The sequence below is a fragment of the Canis lupus genome, chromosome 32 (assembly GCF_011100685.1).
Source record: "Canis lupus familiaris isolate Mischka breed German Shepherd chromosome 32, alternate assembly UU_Cfam_GSD_1.0, whole genome shotgun sequence".
Lineage (NCBI taxonomy): Eukaryota > Metazoa > Chordata > Mammalia > Carnivora > Canidae > Canis > Canis lupus.
This window is the reverse complement of record NC_049253.1, coordinates 7,496,940-7,518,755: the sequence shown is the minus strand read 5'-3', so window position 1 is coordinate 7,518,755 and position 21,816 is coordinate 7,496,940. Positions and strand designations below refer to the sequence as shown.

Here is a 21,816-nt window from a genome sequence, read left to right as displayed (position 1 = left end):
TGAGAGACACAGAACAGGAGGCAGAGACACAGGCAGAGGGAGAAGCAGGCTCCATGCAGGGAGCCCGACGCGGTACTCGATCCCGGGACTCCAGGATCACGCCCTGAGCCAAAGGCAGACGCTCAACCACTGAGCCACCCAGGCGTCCCATCTTCAACTTTTATATATATTTTCAGGAACTCATTGTATACAATAATAGGAAGTAGAGATGGATGCTTTTTTTTTTTTTTTTTTTTTTGAGAGAGAGCGCATGAGCCAGGGAGGAAGGCAGGGGGAGAAATAAAGGGAGAAGGAGAGAGAGAATCTTAAGCAGGCTTCAGGCCCAGTATGGAGCCTTGCTGGATCTCACAACACTGAAATCATGGCCTGAGTCAAGATCAAAAGTCAGACACTTAACCAAATGAGCCATGCACGTGCCGGGAGGTAGTTGTTTTTTTGTTGGTTTTAATCAAATAATCCCACACAAAGTTAGCATTCTTGCTCACAATGTATCTTATATCTACCATTCTTCAATATAATTAATATGGGCATGGTAATACTTACTGTTAGTGGGCCAGTTAGAGGGGAAATAACCTTTCAAAGGTAGTAGCTCCACCTCATTGATAGATGATGGTCCAAAGAAAGCACTACACGCAATAAAAGTATCCAATTCAAAGTCCAATGTTTTTGAAACCACCCAAAGATCATCTGAAAAGACAAACATTTTTTAAAGAACTCAGAACTATGCTCAATTCAAAACTACTTTGGATTTCTTACATGCTCAGTCATATATTTTCTCAAAACACAAAATTATTTATCATCTACCAGATTCCACCCAAACTAAGACATGAATACATTTTATTTCCATGTTTTAATGCAATTACTTTTATGTTTTTAAAGTCATTTGACAATTATACTAAAAACAATGTAAATAAAGCAACACAACATCTAACTTTCTGTGGCTAAATACATTTGGAAAGTGCTGTGTTAAGCAAATAACCTTAATCTAAGATATTTCAGAACCTTAAACATACTGATATGCATTGGACTTTCAAAGATGGGAATATAGCGCAGTAAATCATCTTTTCTGATGCAGCTAAAACTCGTGATTTGTCAGTTAATTTTCAAAGTTGTTTTAGGTCAGGGATTTTAATAAATAAACTCCTAATCCTTTACAGATGATTGAAAGAAATTCTGGGAATGGAGGAGAAAGGGTTTTCCCAGCAGATTCCCGGGATAACCCCAAACTCACCAACCAAGGGGACAAGGAGGAATTGTGGGTATAAAAGGTCAGCTGAGACATTAATTAATGGATGATGGAATAATCCTATCATTCTTGGAGCAGTTGACTCTAGGATTTGTCTTGAAGGTAAGTTAGGCTTTGGCTAAAACAAAGACTACCAGGAGGACTTTGAGCTAGAGAAATGGGGCGGCAACACACATAACTACTGCCACTAGGGATAGGTAAATTGATCAGAATCCATTAGCAGGCAAGTCATGTATCTGTGGGAATACTGTTTTGTTTTGCTTTTTAATAAAACACACTAACCCACTTGGCTGGCTCAGTAGAGCATATGACTCTTTTTTTTTTTTTTTTTTTAAGATTTTACTTATTCATGAGAGACAGAGGGAGAGAGAGGCAGAGACACAGGCAGAGGGAGAAGCAGGCTCCCTGGAGAAGCCCAATGTGGGACTCGATCCTGGATCCGGGGATCACGCCCTGAGTCAAAGGCAGATGCTCAACCGCTGAGCCACTCAGGCATCCCGAAGCATATGACTCTTGATCTCAGGGTTGTAAGATCACCCATGCTGGGTGCTGAGATGACTCAAAAATAAAATTAAAAAACAACAACAACAACCAAGAAGAAAAAACCTTCATACAGTAACCTATATTATATGCTGGGTCAATAGACATTTTAAATGTCAAATAGGAGCTATTATCACCATTTTATTGATGAAGGAGGTCTGAGGCCCAAAGAAGTTTAAATATCCATAGATACAAGGCCAGTAAATGGCAGATCTGGGACTGAACTCAACTCTCTGACTTCATTGGAACTGACCAGACTGGGGTCAGCCTTCACCTATATGCATTGCCAGAAAGAACAGCTGATATCACCAGGGGGAAATTAGTTTACGGGCCAAAATAATTAGACATTTAAGGAGAACAAAGGCTCCAAAGAAAAACTTACTGGATTACAGAGCCCTACAGAAAAGGAAATGCCAGAACAGATGGGCAAATAATTTAAGTTTAGCCTGGAAAGAGATTTTCTTACATGGGGTAAGAGATGATAGTAGCAATGCAAAATAAGAACAAGAAAATAATGAAAAGAAATGAACAAAAATACCAGATTGAAAAAATATAGTAGTTGAAATAAAGTTATAATTGATGGGATAAATAGCAGAATGGATACTTTTGAGGAATAACTAAGCAATTTAGAAGACCATATTGAGGCTATTTTGAAGAAGGAAGAAGGACAAAAGCCCAGACAATATAAAAGAAATGCTAAGAGAGTCAGAGATGCTAATATTGTAATAATAAAAGTCCTAGAGAGGGAAAAATAAAGTGAATATTATTTGAAGAAATCATGGCAATCAATTTCCCAGAATTAAAAAAAAGAGAAACCATAAAAGACTTCAGAATTTTTTAAAAAAACCACTTTATGGAGGTACAACTGACATACAAAAAGCTATACGTATTTATTGCATGTACTGGATGAGTTTGGAGATAGAGGACTTTAGATTTAAAAGGCCTATAATGTGCCCAAGAGGAGAAAAAACTTTTTAAGACCCATATTTAGACACATTATAGGGAAATATAAAAGTCAGAGAGAAAATTAAAATTCTAAAGCTGCCAGCCAGAAAGAGCAAATAACAATATAAAGGAGTAAGGATCATAATGCCATCAGATTTTTCAACAGTAAGGGCATTACCAAGCATATTAATATGTGGTTAAAACATATAAATTGCTGCTTCTGCAGATCAAAAGTATTAAATGAAAAGAGCTTAAAATCCATACTAACCTAAAATTTAGGAGTTTAGATTAGTGCTATTCAAAGTAGTCTGTTTTACATAGTTTTGTTATTGGTCTGCAACATGAAGTTTGTGCTAGAATGCAATTAACAAATCAACATCATGTTTCCTTCATTCAGATAGTCTTACCACAAACAAAACAAAGAGAAACACAACTAAACTAGTCTGTTTATTAACATAATGGATTTATACTCTGGGGCAGCTCCTCACCTCTCTTTGGGAACCAGTAACAGTTTGTGGACTAGAATACCAAAGCCAGTGTGCTGATAATACTTTGAGTAGCACTAGTCTATTTTTTTTAATTTTTAAAAATTTAAATTCAATTTGCCAACATATAGTATAACACCCAGCAGCACTATTCTAGACAATATCAACAAGATGTAGGGGAGGGAAAAGTGAAAGAAAACGTAATGACAAGGACACCTGGGTGATTCAGTGGTTGAGCATCTGCCTTTGGCTCAACCTTGGGCATGTTAGAATCCCAGGATGGGATGGAGTCCCACATTGGGCTCCCTGAAGGGAGACTGCTTCTCCCTTAGCCTTTCTCTGCCTTTCTCTGGGTCTCTCATGAATAAATAAATAAAATCTTAAAAAAAAAAACAAGAAAGAAAAAGTAAAGATGAAGAAACAAGCTCTTTAAAAAAAAAAAAAGGAAGAAACAAGTGAAGACAGTGCTTTAAAGTTCTTACTGAACTGTAAGATTTTTTTTTTTTAAGATTTTATTTATTTATTCATGAGAGACACAGAGAGAGAGACAGAGACACAGGCAGAGGGAGAAGCAGGCTCCATTCAGGGAGCCCAATGTAGGGCTTGATCCTGGGACTCCGGGATTAAGGCAGATGTTCAATCACTGAGCCACCCAGACATCCCTGAACTGTATGATTTTAAGCATCAATTTTTTTTAAAAGCAAGAAAGGATTAAAAAGAGCAGATAAAGTGGGATAACTTAAGATTATAGAAATACACCCAAGATGTATATAACTTAAGATTGTAGAAATACACCCAAGCATATCAATTATTATAATTAATTTAACCATTGGACTTATTCCATTTACAAGTCAAATTTTAAAAATTCAGACATATGCTAATGACACAACTATAATGTAGGAACATACAAAGGTGGAACAAAAAGATAAGAAGATGTATTGAACAAATATTTGGCAAAATAAAGCTCACATAGCTACATTAATAACTGGATTTCAAGAAAAAAGTATTATTAGAAATGAAGAGATCCTTTACATAATAAAAGTTTCAATTTACCAAGAAGATAATAGCAATTTAAAATATAAATTTAAAATGCACCTAATAAAATAACCTCAGGGGCACCTGAGTGGCTCAGCGGATGAGCGTCTGCCTTCAGCTCAGGGCATGATCCTGGGGTTCTGGGATCAAGTCCCGCATCGGTCTCCCTGCGGGGAGCCTGCTTCTCCCTCTGTCTGTGTCTCTGCCTCTGTGTGGCTCTCATGAATAAATAAATAAAATTTTAAAAATAAATAAAATAATCTCAATGTATACAATCCAAAAATAATAAGGGTGCCTGCATGGTTCAGTGGGTTAAGTGTTTGCTTTCAGCTCAAGTCATGATCCCAGGGTTCTGGGATGGAGCCCTGCATCAGGCTCCCTGCTTAGCAGGGAGTCTGCCTCCCCTTTCCATGTGCCTCTCTCCCAACTCATGCTCTCTCTCCATCTCTCTCTCTCTTTCTTAAATAAATAAACAAATAAAATCTTTTAAAAAATAAAGTGCCAAATCTGCACTCTTTAAAAAAAAAAAAGAAAAAAACCCCTCCAAATGGACTGAACATTTCCTTATGTACTATGTCATTAAGAAAACCTTAATAAACTTTGAAGAAGTCAAAAAAAAAAGGTCAAATTCATTTACATAAACCTATAAACAAAGAGAAGAAAGATGCTGATGAACACAGGGATGAAAATGATAATTACTTTAGGTTAGGAGAGACAGCCAGATGAGTTGGTGCGGTTACTTTATATTAAACCTAGGTAGCTATAAAGGTACTAGATTTTGCTTTGGTTCGTAGATTCAGATTTTAAATAATTAAATAATTAAAGCAATTAAAGCAAGGCAATGTGAGGACCAATGATAAGAACCAAAGACAATGATGAATCCCATTTAGTGCATCTAAGCTCCTTAGAAAAAATTCTTTTAAGGATTTTACTTCCAAATATACAAATCTTATAGTCCAGTGTTGTCTAATTGTGCAGACAGTAACAGAAGTACCAATAAAAATCACATTTTCAGTTTATTTTTCATATTAAGTTAGATACAACTGAATTAACATAGTAATCTATGTTTTTTTAAACAAAATTAAATAGATTTGGGAGCCTTTAGTAAAGTCTTTAAAAAACTAAAATTTTAAAACATGCTTTTTGGAAATGATCCAATTTATTATACAATAATTCACAATATATGCTACTATTAAGCAGTACTTTATAAAACCTCTTTAAAGAATTTACAGAGCTGTTAAAAAACTGAGATACAAGGCTAGACTCAAGTCAACTCAAGTTGCCAACATGATCAACTTACTTTTGCTGTAAGTTGAAGAACTTTCCCTCCGACTCAGCTTAAGATAAAGTTTGCTTTTAGGTTCACTATAAAATTCAGGATTTACAGCATTAAACTTCTTCAGTTTGCCATACTGTTTTCTTTGAAAATCAAATCCTTTCCTGAAAAATGAGTAAAAAATAAAAATGAATTTAAATATTAAGGTGAAAAAAGAAAAAAAATAAAAATAAAAATAAATAAATATTAAGGTGCACATTTTTTGCTGAGATATAACTGTCATACAATACTATAGTAGTTTCAGGTGTACAATAAAATGGTTCAATATATACATATATTATAAAATGATCACCACAGTAAGTCTAGTTAATATCCATCACCACAAGAATTACAAACTGCCATCCTTGTGATAAGTACTTTTTTGTTTTAAAGATTTATGTATTTGAGTAGGGGGGAGGGATAGACAGGGAAAGAGGAGTTCAAGCAGACTCCCCGCCAAATGTGGGGCTCAATCCCATGACCCTGAGATCAGGACATGATCCAAAATCAAGAGCTGACTGCTTAACCAACTGAGCCACCCAGGTGCCCAAGATGAGCACTTTTAAGATTTGCTCTTTTAGCAACTTTTATATGTATGATATAGTATTATTAACTACAGTTACCATATTACAATCCCAGGACTTTGAAAGTGGAAGTTTGAAGGTACAAATCTTTTTTTTTTTTTTTAAGATTTTATTTATTTATTCATGAGAGACACAGAGAGAGGCAGAGACACAGGCAGAGGGAGAAGCAGGCTCCATGCAGGAAGCCTGATGTGGGACTCAGTCCCAGGACTTCAGGATCACGCCCTGGGCCGAAGGCAGGCGCCAAACTACTGAGCTACCAAGGGATCCCCAAATATTTTTTTTATTTTTAAAACACAATATTAAAAGGAAAGAACCATGGTGAGTGTATGTTTATATACTTTATACATGTAACACAAATTTTTAAAAATGCTGTGTCATAGATAATAGTAACCATCACAGAATTATCATTAGTTTTAAAAGAGATTGAGATAGGAAAAGTACCTAAAAAGTATATAATAGAGTACCTCAGTTTCAAAGACTCTAAAATAAATTATCCCCTTTAGTTCCATATTTTATAGATTATGATGATTAAATGAAATTATACATGTAAAGTGCTTAGAAGAGTGTAGCATGTATAAACTCCCCATAGATATTACTAAAACGCAAATGTTTATTATAGCTACATTTTGGATAATTCCACCTTTATAAGACATGCTACCTAATGTAGCATTCTATTACCCTATAAAACTATCTAGTTCTTGTGAATTACCACTATTATCCTACACTGATAAAAAACTATTGTGGTTTGTTCAACAGGGTTTCCCTTAAGATTGTGATCATACATAAAAGTATTAAAAAAATTCCATGCCTGAGAGTCATCTTGATATTGCTGACACTGCTTGATGTTTAGAGGGGAACAAAATAGCTTTAGAAAATTATTCCCAGGATGCCTGGGTGGCTCAGTGGTTGAGCATCTGCCTTTGGCTCAGGTCGGGACCCTGGGGAGCCTGCTTCTCCCTCTGCCTATGTCTCTGCCTCTCTCTGTGTCTCTCATGAATAAGTAACTAAAATCTTAAAAAAAAAAAAAAATTATTCCTATCTTATAGTTAGAAAAATTGAGGTTTTAGATACTTTTAGATATTTTTCCTATCTCAATCTCTTTTTTAAAACTGATGATGGAAAAAAAAAAAAAAAAAAAAAAAAAAAAAAAAAACTGATGATGGGATATCTGGGTGGCTCAGTGGTTGAGTGTCTGCCTTTGGCTCAGGGCGTGATCCTGGCTACCAGGATGGAGTTCCCCATCAGGCTTTCCTCAGGGAGCCTGCTTCTCTCTCTGCCTATGTCTCTGCCTCTCTCTCTGTGTCTTTCATGAATAAATAAAATCTTAAAAAATACATTTATATATATAAATAAAATAAATAAACTGATGACAACTGGGGTACTTGGGTGGCTCAGTCAGTTAAGCATCTGACTCTTGATTTTAGCTCAGGTCCTGATCTCAGGGTCATGGGGTCTAGCCCCACATTTGGTTCCACACTCAGCAGGGAGTATGCTTAAGATTCTTTCTTCCTTTCCCTCTGCCTCACCCTACACTCACTCTCTCCCTCCCAAATAAATAAACCTTTAATCAAAACCTGATGACAATCATATGAGGTTATTTTCTGACATAACTACACTCATTATTTGGTACTAAGAAACATACCTCACCAAAAGCTGACATTCCTCAAAGAGGGGTATATTTTGACTTCTTAAGTATAAGCCAATACTCTTTATATCACTTAAAACTATGCTAGGTAGAGACTCTTCTTGTGTCAAATATCCTGGGGTCACTTCTTCAAGCCACTTGAAAAATTTACATCGGTCAGCTTTGGGTCCATCACAGGTATAAAAAAGACGACCCTAAAAGGAAAAACATTTACAATTTAATAAGAAAAATTTTATATTTTATTGTTTTTTTATTATGTCTGTCAAGACTTATATAAAAAGTTGTTAGGCATTAATATATTCCAATAAATTATTCATTATACAAGTTAATCTTTTTATTAACTTTAAACAACACATTAAAGTTTAAAACCATTAAAGTAAACCATTTACTTTCTCTTTATCAAAAAATTATTTTGAGAATATAAGTTTATTTGAAAAATAAAATTTGTTGTTTTCTAATTTAAAACATTCACTATAGAAAACCAGAAAGCTACCCAGAAACAACTACAAGAAATATCTTGTGCATTTCTTTTCGGCTTGTCACTCACATAAGTGTGTGCATATGCACATGAGGATACATACACTTCTACTGTTTTTTCTTTTTAAGATTTTATTTTTATTTATTCATGAGAGACACACAGAGAGAGAGGCAGAGACATAGGCAGAGGGAGAAGCAGGCTCCATGCAGGGAGCTTGATGTGGGACTCGATCCTGGGACTCCAGGATCATGCACTGGGCTGAAGGCAAACGCTTAACCACTGAGCCACTCAGGCATCCCTGTTTTTGTTGTTGTTGTTGTTGTTGTTGTTGTTTTAAATGAAACTCAGATTATGATGTGTTTTCTACTCCGTAACCTAACCTTTACAGTACAACATACTGTACACTGACAACAATGTCATCAAATTATCTTAAAAAGAAAAAAAGACTTTTGATGGTTCTATATTTCATTCTATGGTTATATTATTTATAAATTCTTGCTTTAGACAACTAAATTTACATCTAAATTCACATACACAGGTATCCCTGGGTGGCTCAGCAGTTTGGTGTCTGCCTTCAGCCCAGGGCGTGATCTTGGAGTCCCAGGATCAGGTCCCTCATCGGGCTCCCTCCATGGAGCCTTCTTCTCCCTCTGCCTGTGTCTCTGCCTATCTCTCTCTCTCTGTGTGTGTCTCTCCTGAATAAATAAATAAAAACTCTCTTTAAAAAATTAAAATAAATTCACATATACAATACATAAACATTTTACTAACTTGACTTCTTCATAATAATACATTGTCAGCAATGTAAATTAAATCACTATGCTCTTATATTCCTCAGGCCTTATCTGTTATTCATACTGGGTATCACATAGCAGACTACTTCAACTTTCACTTCTTTCAGGCTCACCTCTGCATTCTCTAAAACTTTAGGTTGGGACATATTCCCTTCTCAGTGCTCTAACTATAACTTGGGCATACCCCTCCTACTACATCAATTACAGTACTATATAAAATTACCTTTTATGTTTTTTTCCCCATCCACCACTATGCAATGAGTTCCTAAGCAATTTGAAGGATGATCTTAACTCACACTTGTGTATCCTAGAACACAGATTTCCTGGGAGTTTACTGTATGTTAGTCACAACACCCCAGGTAGAAGACTCCTAATCAAGACTTGCTCTTTAACTAAGCTTGTCATAAAGTAATAGGTACCTAAACTTTTTGCAAGTACTGGTGGGACAACAAGCAAGGAAGAGAGAACAGTACCTTATTTGGACCTTCCTTTTTAACCATGACAAGTTTTGCAGGTTGATGATGATGGCAGGATGGTACATTACTTTCTACATTTTTTAGTTTCTCTCCCTTTAATGATGTGTAAAATGATATGTCAACTTTTGAAAGAGCTTTGTGCAACCTCTGTGCCAACCCAAACAACAATATATTTAAGTGTTCTATGAAAAAAGAAAAAAAAAGTACAGATGAAAATTAAATACAAAATAACTGTGTTTGTATCATGTGTCCTGTTTGTTAGCTAAATTTGAAAATAGCCTTTTAAGAGAGTAATCTATAACCTAAAGCTAATATCTATTTTTTCAAGGCAAAAAGATCAAAATTAATTATGCATCATGCTTAAAATTTCTTAACCATTTGTAACACTTTTAGTTTTAAAAACATGAAAACTTATAACTTGAAAAAGATAATACTGTCATTTTCCACTTACAAAATTCAATTTGATCTGAAATTAGAATACAAGTTACAGTTGAAAACTGGAAGAAACATATAGAAAATAACAAATCTCAAGTAGAGAATTTAATATGAAAATTCACAATATAAGATATGCTTTCTCAAGGCTATACTACTTATATCAAGCAGCAACCAATCATAATAAAATAGATAACAATCATACCTATGAGACAAGATGTAAAAATCTGCTTATAATGAGCAGGAGACTGAAAAACAGCTGGTATATGAATTTGCCTTTGGGGAAGATAAGCAGATTTTATTTTCTGCCCACTTGGGAAGCATAGCTCAGAGGCATTTATCTCCTGAAATGGAGTAATTCAAGTTATTATAACAACTCCAGAAAAATACTGTTTTCTGTGTTTTTATTTTTTGATTTTTTTTTAAGATGTTATATATTTATTAGACAGAGAGAGAGCACAAGAAGGGTGAGCAGTAGGCAGAGGGAGAGGAAGAAGCATACTTCCCACTGGGCAGGAAGCCCACCACAGGGCTCAATCCCAGGACCCTAGGATCATGACCTGATCCAAAGGCAGATGCTTAACCAACTGACACATCTAGGCACACCCAGAAAAATACTTGTTTACTAATGAGTAAATTATGTTCTATAGATATGTTTAACACATTTGTCTTTTAATTTTCAGAATTCTTAAAAATCATTTGCTAATTTTATATGAGTCATTGAGAGGCACCTGGGTGGCTCAGTTGGTTAAGTGTCTGCCTTTCAGCTCAGGTCATGGTCTCAGGTCCTGGGATTGAGTCACATTAGGCTCCCTGCTCAGTGGGGAGTCTGCTTCTCCCTCTCTCTCTGCCGTTCCTCCTGCTTGTGCTCTCTTGATCACTCTCTCTCTCTCTCTCCCAAATAAACAAAATTTTTCAAAAAAAAATAAATGAGACATTGAATATAGCAAGAATGGCTATGGTTGGCACTTTAAATCATATAAACAAGATTAAATGTTTTTAATCTGTCCCTTAATAAATTTTTAGTTTTTGCTAGGAAAATCTCAGCTGATAAGAACAACATTATATATTTCAAGTTCTGGTTACAATTACAGCTGCACAACCAACGCATAATAAGATGTAACTTTACCTTAACAATGATCTGATTGGCAAAACTGAGCTGATAGTGAAAAATGAGAACAATCACAGTTAATAGTAGTAGTAAAGTGGAAACAATTGGAGCTATAACTTATTAAGTACGTACTATGTGCCAGATACTGCACCAGACACTTTCAAATACATAATTTCATTTAATGCTCACAACTACTAGGGAAGATTTTAAGTCAAAGAAGATATGACTGTACCTAGAATTTTGGAAAACTCAAAAAAGGGGGAAAAAAAGCCATCAGCTCCAAGAGTAAAATCATTGCTCCTGTATGATTTTGGTAATTCTTTTGTTGAAATAACTATTGGGAAAAATGCACCAAAATACACTGGTACATTTCCTCACCTGTAAATCTCCTGTTACACTGTAGATGTAGCAGGCAGCAGACTCTCTTAACGTGTTTTGAATTTTTTCAGTCTGGGAAGTCAGCTTTAAATTCAATGAGAGTGCTTTCTTTCTGAAAACCAAATCCTGACAGCTAAAATCCTGCTGCTGTTGATAGAGCATGCCTTTTATCATTTGCAAATATATAGAGTCTAAAGAGCTTTCATTCACAGCACCACTCTGTCTTTCACGTATATCACTTAAATGTGTCCCAGAAATAACTTTACCAGAGAAACCATCTGTTACTTTCTTATCAACTCTGTCTGGAGTAGTCAAGTTGCACTGGGGTATGTTCTGATATTTCAGCCACTTGCTTTGAGTAGGTATATTATTGAGAAGCAAAACGTCCTGTGGAGTCACTTCTCTAGATTCTTTACAGAAGGAAGTTTCACATTGGTCCTCAAGCCCCAAGCTAAATGAAAGAACTCCTGATTCTTCACATAAGTTGAATATGGGGGAGGAACCAGAATATTCTTGCCTGTCACAGTTGATCACGTATGAACAAGAATCTGAATCAGCAGGTGGCAAAGTAGTTAGTGGAACTCGGGTTCTACTTACTAATGGAAGCCTTTGAAAGTTCTTATTCTCCAAAGAACTGGATTTTTTGATAACTGAAAAAAAGAAAAAAGAGTTGATTAAATAAAAAATGTATTAGTCATCACCTAGGCTCTAAAAACCAGTAGCTATGTATATGAAAAAGTACCAACTTGCCTTAAAAAAAATCAGATTTCCTTTTTCAAAATAATCAGGGGAGATCCATAGGTGAAATTTTAAGAAAGGAGAAAGGAAAAGAAAAGTTAGTGGAAAGAATCCTACAGAATGTATTGTACTTATTAAAAAGCAGGAAATTACTCATAGGGAAGAGTCAAAATGTTTGAAAACACAGAGACCTGAGAATGCAACTGTGAAAGCAGGAGTTGAAGATCCCCCTGATATTGCCACAATCCCAGAGCAAAAAGAGGGGAAACTTTAGACCAAAGTCAACCAATGGTGTAGATGAGACATTCACAATGAACCACTCCCCTGGGAGGGAAGAGGGCAATAGAAGGACCTGGCTCTGGAGTTAGAGCTGTGAAAAGAACTGTAATGACAGAAGACACTTTCAGAGGTCCATGATGAGATACTGACAAAAGAAAGAAGGAATCTGCGACTTAGAAGGGAATGTTGTATTTGGAAGTAAGAGCCATCTGAAATAGAAACAGGGTGTGGGAAGGCTTGAGAGGTATGACATTAAATCTGATTCTAAGATATTTTTAGTTTAGTAACAATTTCTCATATAAAAAGCTTAATTTTACACAGATATTACAGCACTACGACAGTAGCTAAGTTGAGGAAGTAAAGGTCACCAGGTAAAGTTCTTTCTTTCAGGGACTCCTCAGAGAATTCTAGCACAAAGTCTTCATCTCGTGAGTTCAAAGAAAAAGTAGAATCAGGGTTTAATGTAGAGATCTTCTGTTCTGGTGATGTTACCTATTCAGAAAGAAAAAACAAAACTATTGACCAAAATGTTATTACTTTTTTTTCCTATTGTTTGAATTAATTCTCGTAATCTACATTATAAAAATAATGCTTTCGAGCACATTATATAAAGTTATACTAGGGCAAAGATTCTTCCCAAAGAGGCAGGATAAAATAAACTCACTAAAATCAATAAAAATAATAAAAAGTAAAATACAGAACATAAAAACTATTGGATTTATTTGAAATGGGTCAAATTCTGATTTAGATAGATCTGGGTTAAGGGGATTTGGTTCTGAGGATGAATTTCCAGTCTATGGGGCTTAAGACTAACTTAAACCTCATGTTTGGAGCTGTGAAGGTAAAACTTCCTGCAGACTCAAGAAATGAACAGGTTTTTCTTATGTCCACAGCTCTAGGGTTTATCTATAGTTGACTTAAACTGCAAAACATTGCTCCCAAATGTAGTAAACTTTTTTTGATATATTTTAGACCTGAATAATCATGTTACTCATTATGCTATTCTTATAAAAGTATTTAATTTTTTCGCTGCTTGCAGAAATTAATCAGCTTAATATGATGATCACATTTAATATATTTGCATAACAATAGAATAAAAATAATGAAAATTTGGAAGAATGCATACCAAACTGTTAAGAATGGTTGGTTTCTAATGAAGATGGAATTAAGAGGAAAGAGTTCTTGTAACCTTACATACTTCTGAATGATTTAAACTTGTTAGAATGTATCTGGGTTTTTTTGTTTTGTTTTTTTAGTAAATTACAATAAGTATAAAATTTATATACAGGGGTGCCTGGGTGGCTTGGTGGGTTAAGCATCTGCCTTTGGCTCAGGTCATAATGCAGGATGAGGCCCTGCTCAGTGGGTAGCCTGCCCCTCTGCCACTCCCCCTGCTTGTTCTCTCTTTCTCTCTGTCAAATAAATAAATAAAATCTTTTAAAAGATTTATATATAAATTTTAAAACACTTTCTTGATTAGCTATTTGGTTCTAGGTGCTGTGCTAGGAAATAAGGATGTGAAGATGAATACTCATGATTCCCACACTCAAGGAATTCAGTCTAGTAGAAGAAACAAACAAACCAATGAGAAATTACATTGAATCACCACCATAGTAATAGTCTTACTGTATTAACAAACTCCTACTATGTACCAGGAACTAACCTAAGCACCTTATATTTTTAACTTATTTGATCCTTACCACAACCATATGAGATTGGTACTCCCATTTTCCTTATTTTACCACTGAGAAAATTGAGAAGAGTAGGTAAGCAATTAAACTTGTTTAAATTCACCCAGCTTATTAGCTGGGTTGGCATTCAAAACCGAGGCAGTCTTGATTGATTGCACTTTCCTTTTTTTTTTTTTAAAGATTTTATTTATTTATTCATGAGAGACACACAGAGAAAGAGAGAAAAAGAGAGAGAGAGAGAGAGAGAGAGAGGCAGAGACACAGGCAGAGGAAAAGCAGGCTCCATGCAGGGAGCCCGATGTGGGACTTGATTCCAGGTCTCCAGGATCAGGCCCTGGGCTGAAGGCGGCGCTAAACGGCTGAGCCACCCGGGCTGCCCTGTATTGCACTTTCGACAAAAGTAGCTGGTACTTACTACCACACCTTGTTCATGCAGTGCATGCTCTACAAACTAGCCAGAGTTCTTTTTAAACATAAGTTCAATCATTTCACTCCTTTCATTAAAACTCTAATGGTTCCCAAACTCTCTCAAAGTATAAGAAGGCTGTCGGAGGCAGCTGCCTTATAACATCAGGCCCCTCACTTCCTCTTTGATCTCACTTCTTACTACTCTCTCTCTCTCTCTTTCATTCATTCATTCATTCCAGAGGGCTATCCCCTTTCTGTTCTACAAATTGGCCAGCATTCCTCTGCCTCAAAATCTTTATACTTGCCATCCCTTGTGCCTGGAATGCTCTTCCTCCAGATATCTGCGTGACATGTGCATGCTTTCCCTCCTTTTCTCTCTCCTTCCAGATCTTTACTCCAGTGTCATTTGATTAGAAGCCCTATTGTACCTATAAAATAGAACTCTGTCCCCTTTATACAGCTTTAAGGTTCTCCATAGCACTTAAAACCCTCTGAGGTACTACATACTTGCTTATTATCTGTTTCCTTTGAGCAGAATGCAAGTTCTAGGAGAGTAGATCTTTGCCTGTTTTATTCACAGGCCTACCTCTAGCATGTACAACAGGGTAACACATAGAGTAGTTGCTCAAAAAAATATTTGAGGAATGAGTGACTGATATGCTAAACTTTTTAAGTTTTCCATATTTTCCATATTTACAGTCACTATTTTTCACCTCTCATTTACTATTTAATCCACTCTAAACAGGTTTCTACCCTCACTATTTCACTGGAACTGCTCTTGCCAAAGTCACCAATGACCTCCAAGTTGCCAAATGAACACGTTTCTTTCATTTTACAACAATAATTGACATAACTAACCCTCTTCACCTCCCAATTCCTGAGAATGGGATATAACACATTCTCACTTCTGTACACACTCTTGAATGAACCCCTCCATTCTCAGTACTTTAAACTTGGCTGTGTGCAAATGACCACCCAAACTTCTCTGATCCAGACCCATGTACCCGACTTCTAACTTTACATCTCTACTTGCCTGGCTCATAGGCATTCCTTATCTGTCTGTATATTCATCAAATGTGCTCCTCCCTGCTGTGGACTGAACTGTGCCCCCCCCCCCCCCAAATTCATATGTTGAAGTCCTAACCCCCAATATAACTTTATTTGGAGATAGGGCCTCTAAGAGGTAACAAAGTATAAATGATAAATGAGATCATCATAAGAGTGGGGCCCTAATCCAACAGAATTAGTGTCCTTATAAAAAGAGAGCTTACATTCACTTACTCTCTTTCTCTACATGTGTACACACCAAGGAAAAGCCTTGTCAGGACATAATGAGAAGTTAGTCAACATGAAGAGAGTCCTCATCAGAAACGAAATTAACCAAAGCCTTGATCTTGGACTTCTAGCCTCCAGAACTATGACAAAATAAATTTCTGTTGTTTAAGAGACTCATCCCATGATATTTTGTTATGGCAATCCCAGCAGACTAATACACTCCTCCATCTTATTCCACCCAGTGAAGACCACCTGAGTCCACACAACTGTTAAGTCAGACAGCCAAGAATCTTTCTTCTCCCTTTCCCTTAACCACTCTCTACATTCAATCCAGAAACATCCATGTTTCTAACTCCTTTCACTGCCACAATCCCCACCTTCAAGTATTTATCATTCAAGACTCCTCTTAACTGGTTTCCACCAGCAGTGCCCACCAAATCCATCTTCCACAGAGCCAGCAAACCTTTTAAAAATGTATATTAAGTCAGGTGATTTTCTGCTGAAAACCCTTCATGGATTTCCCAGTGGAACATAGAATATTATCAAAATTCTTAACCTCACCTGCAAGACCTGCTCACTTTTTCAATCTCTAATTACCACTCCTTTTCACTCACTATAATCCCACTACTTTGGCTTTCTTCCACTTTCTCAAGCCTCTCAACTTTTTCCAATCTCATGGTATTTACACTTGCCATTTCATTGCAAGGTATGTTCTTCCCCTCATTGCTGCCATAGCTGGAGAAGCCTTCCTAATTATGCATAAAGTAGATTTTTCCCTATAATTTTAGAGTACTTTGACAGCTTTCTTAGAAAGCAATTATCTCCATTAATTTGTTTGCTTGTTCTCTTGATTAACATGTCTCCCACTCAACCTCTTTTTCCTTGGCCTGTAAAGACAGAGATCACAGCACCTGGATGGCTCGGTCTGTTGATCATTCAACTCTTAATTTCAGCTCAGGTCATAATCTCAGGGTCATGAGTTCGAGTCCCACATCTGCCTTTGTACTCAGCAAGGCTTGAGATTCTTTCCCTCTGCTCTGTTCCTTCCCCTACTTGCTTGCTCTAAATAAATAGATAGAAAAATCTCTAAAAAAAAAAAAAAGACCGGATCATACCTGTTTTGTCCATCACTCTATACTCAAGTCTTATGGTTCTGACCTATACAGGGCATTCAGTATTGTTGAACTGCTATTTATTCACAAATTTTATATTTCACAGTACAATTTCATAGTCTATTTCACACATGTTCCACACATTTTCAATTAAGTCTATGTCTAGGCATTGTGTATCATTTGTTACTATTGTTGGGACGCGTTTTCTATTATGTTTTCTAACTGGTTTAGGAAGGCATTTAATAAAATAATAATAATAATAATAATAATAATAATAAAATAATAATAAAAAAGGAAGGCATTTAATATTCCAAGTTTACCTTGTCTTTAGCTCCCTTACAAAATTCTTCTTAAACTTCTCGTTTTTTTCTGATTCTTTTTTTTTCTTTTTTTTTTTTTCCCTGCTTCTTTTAATGCTATTTCTTCCTCTCTAATTGTGTATGTTTCTCATAGCATGTCATATTAGAAAATTCAAAACATCTTTGAATAATAAAATAGCAGCCATCCACATTTTGTTATTTATTCTAATAGAAATTATGCTGCTATTTAATCACTAAAATAATATTGGTTGGTTATTGATAAATTTTCTTGATCATGTTAAAATAATCATCTGAAGATTTTTATCTTTTTAGTTTTTGCTGGATTTATTTCTTCTAAGATTACCAAGATTTGTTTTTAAAGATTGATTTATTTATTTGAGAGAGAGAAAGAGGAAGCATGCACGAGCAGGGGGAGGGGCAGAGGGAGAGAAGAGAGAGAACCTTTAGCAGACTCCCTGCTAATGAGGAGCCTGATGCGGGGCGCAATCCCAGGACCCTGAGATCATGACCTGAGCCAAAATCAAGAGTTGGCTGCTTAACTGACTGAGCCACCCAGGCATCCCAAGATTACCAAGAATTTTTACTCTCAACTATTAAAACTGTCTTTACATCATACCTTATTTGCTTCCCATGAAGTCTTCTCTGCTGATTTAAAACTAGAATCCAAATAATGATAGAAATGTTCTGAATTTTTAGGAGAGAAATCCAAAATCACTGTGAAGAAAAAAAAAAAGCACAGATTTTTACACAACAGTTTGTACAATGTCAAGTAGCCTTTTAAGTTATATTTTACTTAGAAATTACTTACAGTCATTTTCAATTGAGTCCTTATTTGACTCAGCTCTCACTTGAAAATTGTCTTCAATATTAAAGCTAATATCTTCTTTTGGAATGTTTCTTTCATCTGGGAACTAGAAAAACAGATCCATTTCTCAGTTTATTCAGTAAAAAGAAAAAGTGTATGTGTATATATCTGTATCTTTATCTACCTCCTATAAATACACACACACACACACACACACACACATACACAGTTCATGATTATAACTTGAGACACAGAAGAACAGAAGCAATATGTTATGAAGCCAACTCTATTCAGGAAAAGCAGAGTACATTATATTTCATCAATTCTTATAATTCACATTTTTTATATCTTAACATCACTGAAACAACGGATGCACCCTAACACTGATGACATTTTTTACATCTCTGTAACACAGGCCATAGTTATAACATAGCTGGCACTGCTATGAAAGTGAAACAAACTATATGCAAGTTAGTCATTCTGTTCATATAATCACTTGTTTAAATTAGCAGAAGATATTTACAAAGTATACAAATAACAATATATGAAGAATTCAATATATGAATTCTTCACTATATGAAGAATTCCAAAAATTTTAAAAAGATAAACACATCAAGGAAAAACTGAGGAAGGGGGGCACTGAATGGCTCAGCTGATTAAGCATGTGACTCTTTTTCTTTTTTTAAGATTTTATGTATTTATTCATGAGAGACACAGAGAGAGAGAGAGAGGCAGAGAGACAAACAGAGGGAGAAGCAGGCTCCATGCAGGGAGCCCGACATGGGACTCGATCACAGGGCTCCAGGATCACGCCTCAGGCTGAAGGCAGCACTAAACCGCTAAGCCACTGGGGCTGCCCAAGTGTGTGACTCTTGATTTTGGCTCAGGTCATGATCTTAGCAGCCTGAAATCAAGACCTGCATTGGGTTCCTCCATGCTCAGCAGGAGTCTGCTTCTCTCCTTCTCCCTAACCCTCCCCCCATGATCACTCTCTTTATCTCTCTAAAATAAATAAATAAATCTTAAAAAAAAAAAAAAAAAACTGAAGGAGAAACCTAAATAAACATTTCATCAAAGAACATACAAAAAAGGCCAATAAGTATACAAAAAGGTCCCAATCTCATTTAGTTTGTGGCAAACTAAAACCACAAAGAAATACCACTATATATCTACCAGAATAACTAAAATTCAAATCAAAAACTGTCAGCACTAAGTGTTAATGAAGATATAGAGTGATGGGGACTCTTACACACTTCTGATAGAAATATAAACTATAACCAGTTTTGGGAAGCAGTTTGGCATTATATACTACTAAAAGAAAGATATGCTCATCTCGTGACTCAACAATCCCACCCCAATGTAGTATAACTGACAGAAAAATGTTCACGTGTGTACATATTTATGACAGCACATGAAAATCCATATCAGCATAATCAGTAATAGGCCCCACATGCAAACAACTGAAGAATGGATAAACTGTGGAGTGCATTCATACAATGGACTAGTATACCAGCAATGAGTATGAATAAACTACAACCACAAGCAACAACATGGATGAATTTCAAAAGTGCTATGTTGAACAAAAAGAACCAGACATAACAAATACATTGTTATATTACTCTATTCACATCAAGTTTTAAGAGCTAAACTAAGGGGTGCCTGGTGGCTCAGTTGGTTGTCTACCTTCAGCTCAGGTCATGATCCCAAAGTCCTGGGATCAAACCCTGCACTGGGCTCCTGCTCAGGGGGGAGTCTGCTTCTCCCTCCCCCACTGCTCATGTGCCTGCTTGTGCTCTCTCTCTGCCTCTCTCCCACTTGCTCACTCTCAAATAAAATCTTAAAATAAAAGCAAAACTAACATGGTATTATAAGTCAAGATAATAGTTATCTTCAGAGGGAACAGAAAAGCGTAGCAGTTCAAAGGGTGCCAGGTGACTTCTGGAATACTGGTAATGTTCTATTTCTTTCTTTCTTTCTTTTTTTTTTTTAATGTTCTATTTCTTAAGAGTTGAGGTTATATGGGTGTGTTCATTTTGTGGTAATTATTGAATTATGCACTTATTTTGTACATGCATTATGTGTTAATAAAAAAGAAAAAAAATCGGGACGCCTGGGTGGCTCAGCAGTTTAGTGAATGCCTTCGGCCCAGGACATGATCCTGGAGTCCCCAGATCGAGTCCCACGTCGGGCTCCCTGCATGGAGCCTGCTTCTCCCTCTGCCTGTGTCTCTGCCTCTCTCTTTCTCTCTCTCTCTCTGTCTCTTATGAATAAATAAAATCTTAAAAAAAAGAAAAATATTTAATCTTTTTAACAGACATAGTTTTGAATATATGCATATCATTCTCTTAATGATCTCTATTTGGTAGCAAAGAGAGAAGCTTCATTCATACTTAAAGAAGTAGGGGAAGGGATAACTTACGTTTGTTCAAAGATTTAAATATAATCTCTTCATAAAATTTAGTATTGACATAAAGAAAATGACAACTATAAAAGATATTTTTACCTGCAGGAAATCAATCTGCATACAAGCACTGGTCAATTTTGGTGTCAATAAACAAGTGTCTCTTGTGCAGTTTTCATACCCAATACTATCTGGAAACTGACCGCATTCTAGCTGTGAGCTGTGTCCTCTTATCATTACAGCACTAGTAGCAGATCCTTTCACTTGGTGCCCTTGAAACTCAACAGGCTACAAGTAAATTATTAAAAATTAGTATTATAATAAATACATATTAATATATAGTCACTATAATGAAATAAATCATAATTCAGCTTTCTATTAAATATTACTTACTGTAAATAATCTAAGTGACTAATACTGAAAACCAGAAAAACTATTATCCTAACACATGTGAATTATAAAACATAATTCAGTTATTGCTTTAATTGAATTCAAGTTCAACATTAATAAATATGAACTTTTTTATTATGACATAAGAAGTATAGTTATAATGGACTAATTAAACCAGAAAGATATAGTTGTTCTTTTCTCTATGCTTGCTCTGTACGTTATACAACTTTCCATTATAGACTTGTCACATTATACTACAATGAAGTTTCTTCTAATCTATATCATAACTATACTGTAAGATCCTTAAGGGAAAAGACCTTTTTGTTTCATCAGGGTATCATGTGCCTTTAACACCATGCGTAGCATATAAGAAGCAGTCGATAAACATGATAATAGGAAGTAAGGGAAGAAATAGAGGAAGCATTTTCCGTTGTTCAGGCATTTTTTAAACTATCAGGCTTCACAGAAGAGGGATGGTGGGCTCTCTGCCTCCCAGAATATCTGATCCTATTGCTCTGAGAACAAAGGCCCAAGAATATGATGCCAATACAGGCATGTACCTTAGAGCAGTACTATTAGCCCCTTAGAGACCTGATCAGCTTTCAGGCTTCAAATGGCTTTCTCTGCTGCCCCCTTGAGGGTTCTAAAATTTTTGTTCCTCACAGGGTGACAAACTCTACCCAGAAAGTGGAAAATTAAGATTGCTAATAGAGCCAAAGGAATGTACATAAAGGACAAATTTATTTCTAACTAATAAATTAACAAAATTACAATAATAAATAATCTGAATATTCTCTTATTTAAAAATGACGATTCTACAGCACCTAGGTTAAGCCTCTGGTTTCGGCTCAGGTCATGATCCCAGGACCCTGGGATCGAGCCCTGCACGAGGCTCCCTGCTCAGCAAAGAGTCTGCTTCTCCCTCTCCCT

At 35.9% G+C, this 21,816-nt stretch overlaps 1 protein-coding gene across 7 annotated transcripts in view; it reads right to left on the bottom strand.

Moving 5' to 3' along the window:
• ZGRF1 (zinc finger GRF-type containing 1) overlaps nucleotides 1-21,816 on the bottom strand; it is a 76,248-nt gene that overhangs the window by 26,075 nt on the left and 28,357 nt on the right. For 5 of the 7 annotated variants that reach the window (XM_038581861.1, XM_038581860.1, XM_038581858.1 and 2 more), the window contains 10 exons: nucleotides 20,599-20,784; nucleotides 18,099-18,201; nucleotides 17,907-18,004; nucleotides 12,853-12,976; nucleotides 11,468-12,117; nucleotides 10,184-10,322; nucleotides 9,544-9,728; nucleotides 7,796-7,992; nucleotides 5,552-5,691; nucleotides 544-687 (listed from right to left, as the gene is read on the bottom strand). In XM_038581861.1, the coding sequence (XP_038437789.1) occupies nucleotides 544-687; nucleotides 5,552-5,691; nucleotides 7,796-7,992; nucleotides 9,544-9,728; nucleotides 10,184-10,322; nucleotides 11,468-12,117; nucleotides 12,853-12,976; nucleotides 17,907-18,004; nucleotides 18,099-18,201; nucleotides 20,599-20,784 (1,966 nt within the window). Of the gene's footprint in view, nucleotides 1-543; nucleotides 688-5,551; nucleotides 5,692-7,795; nucleotides 7,993-9,543; nucleotides 9,729-10,183; nucleotides 10,323-11,107; nucleotides 11,138-11,467; nucleotides 12,118-12,852; nucleotides 12,977-17,906; nucleotides 18,005-18,098; nucleotides 18,202-20,598; nucleotides 20,785-21,816 lie in introns of all 7 variants that reach the window. The other 2 variants (XM_038581862.1, XM_038581863.1) reach the window with 2 other exon arrangements.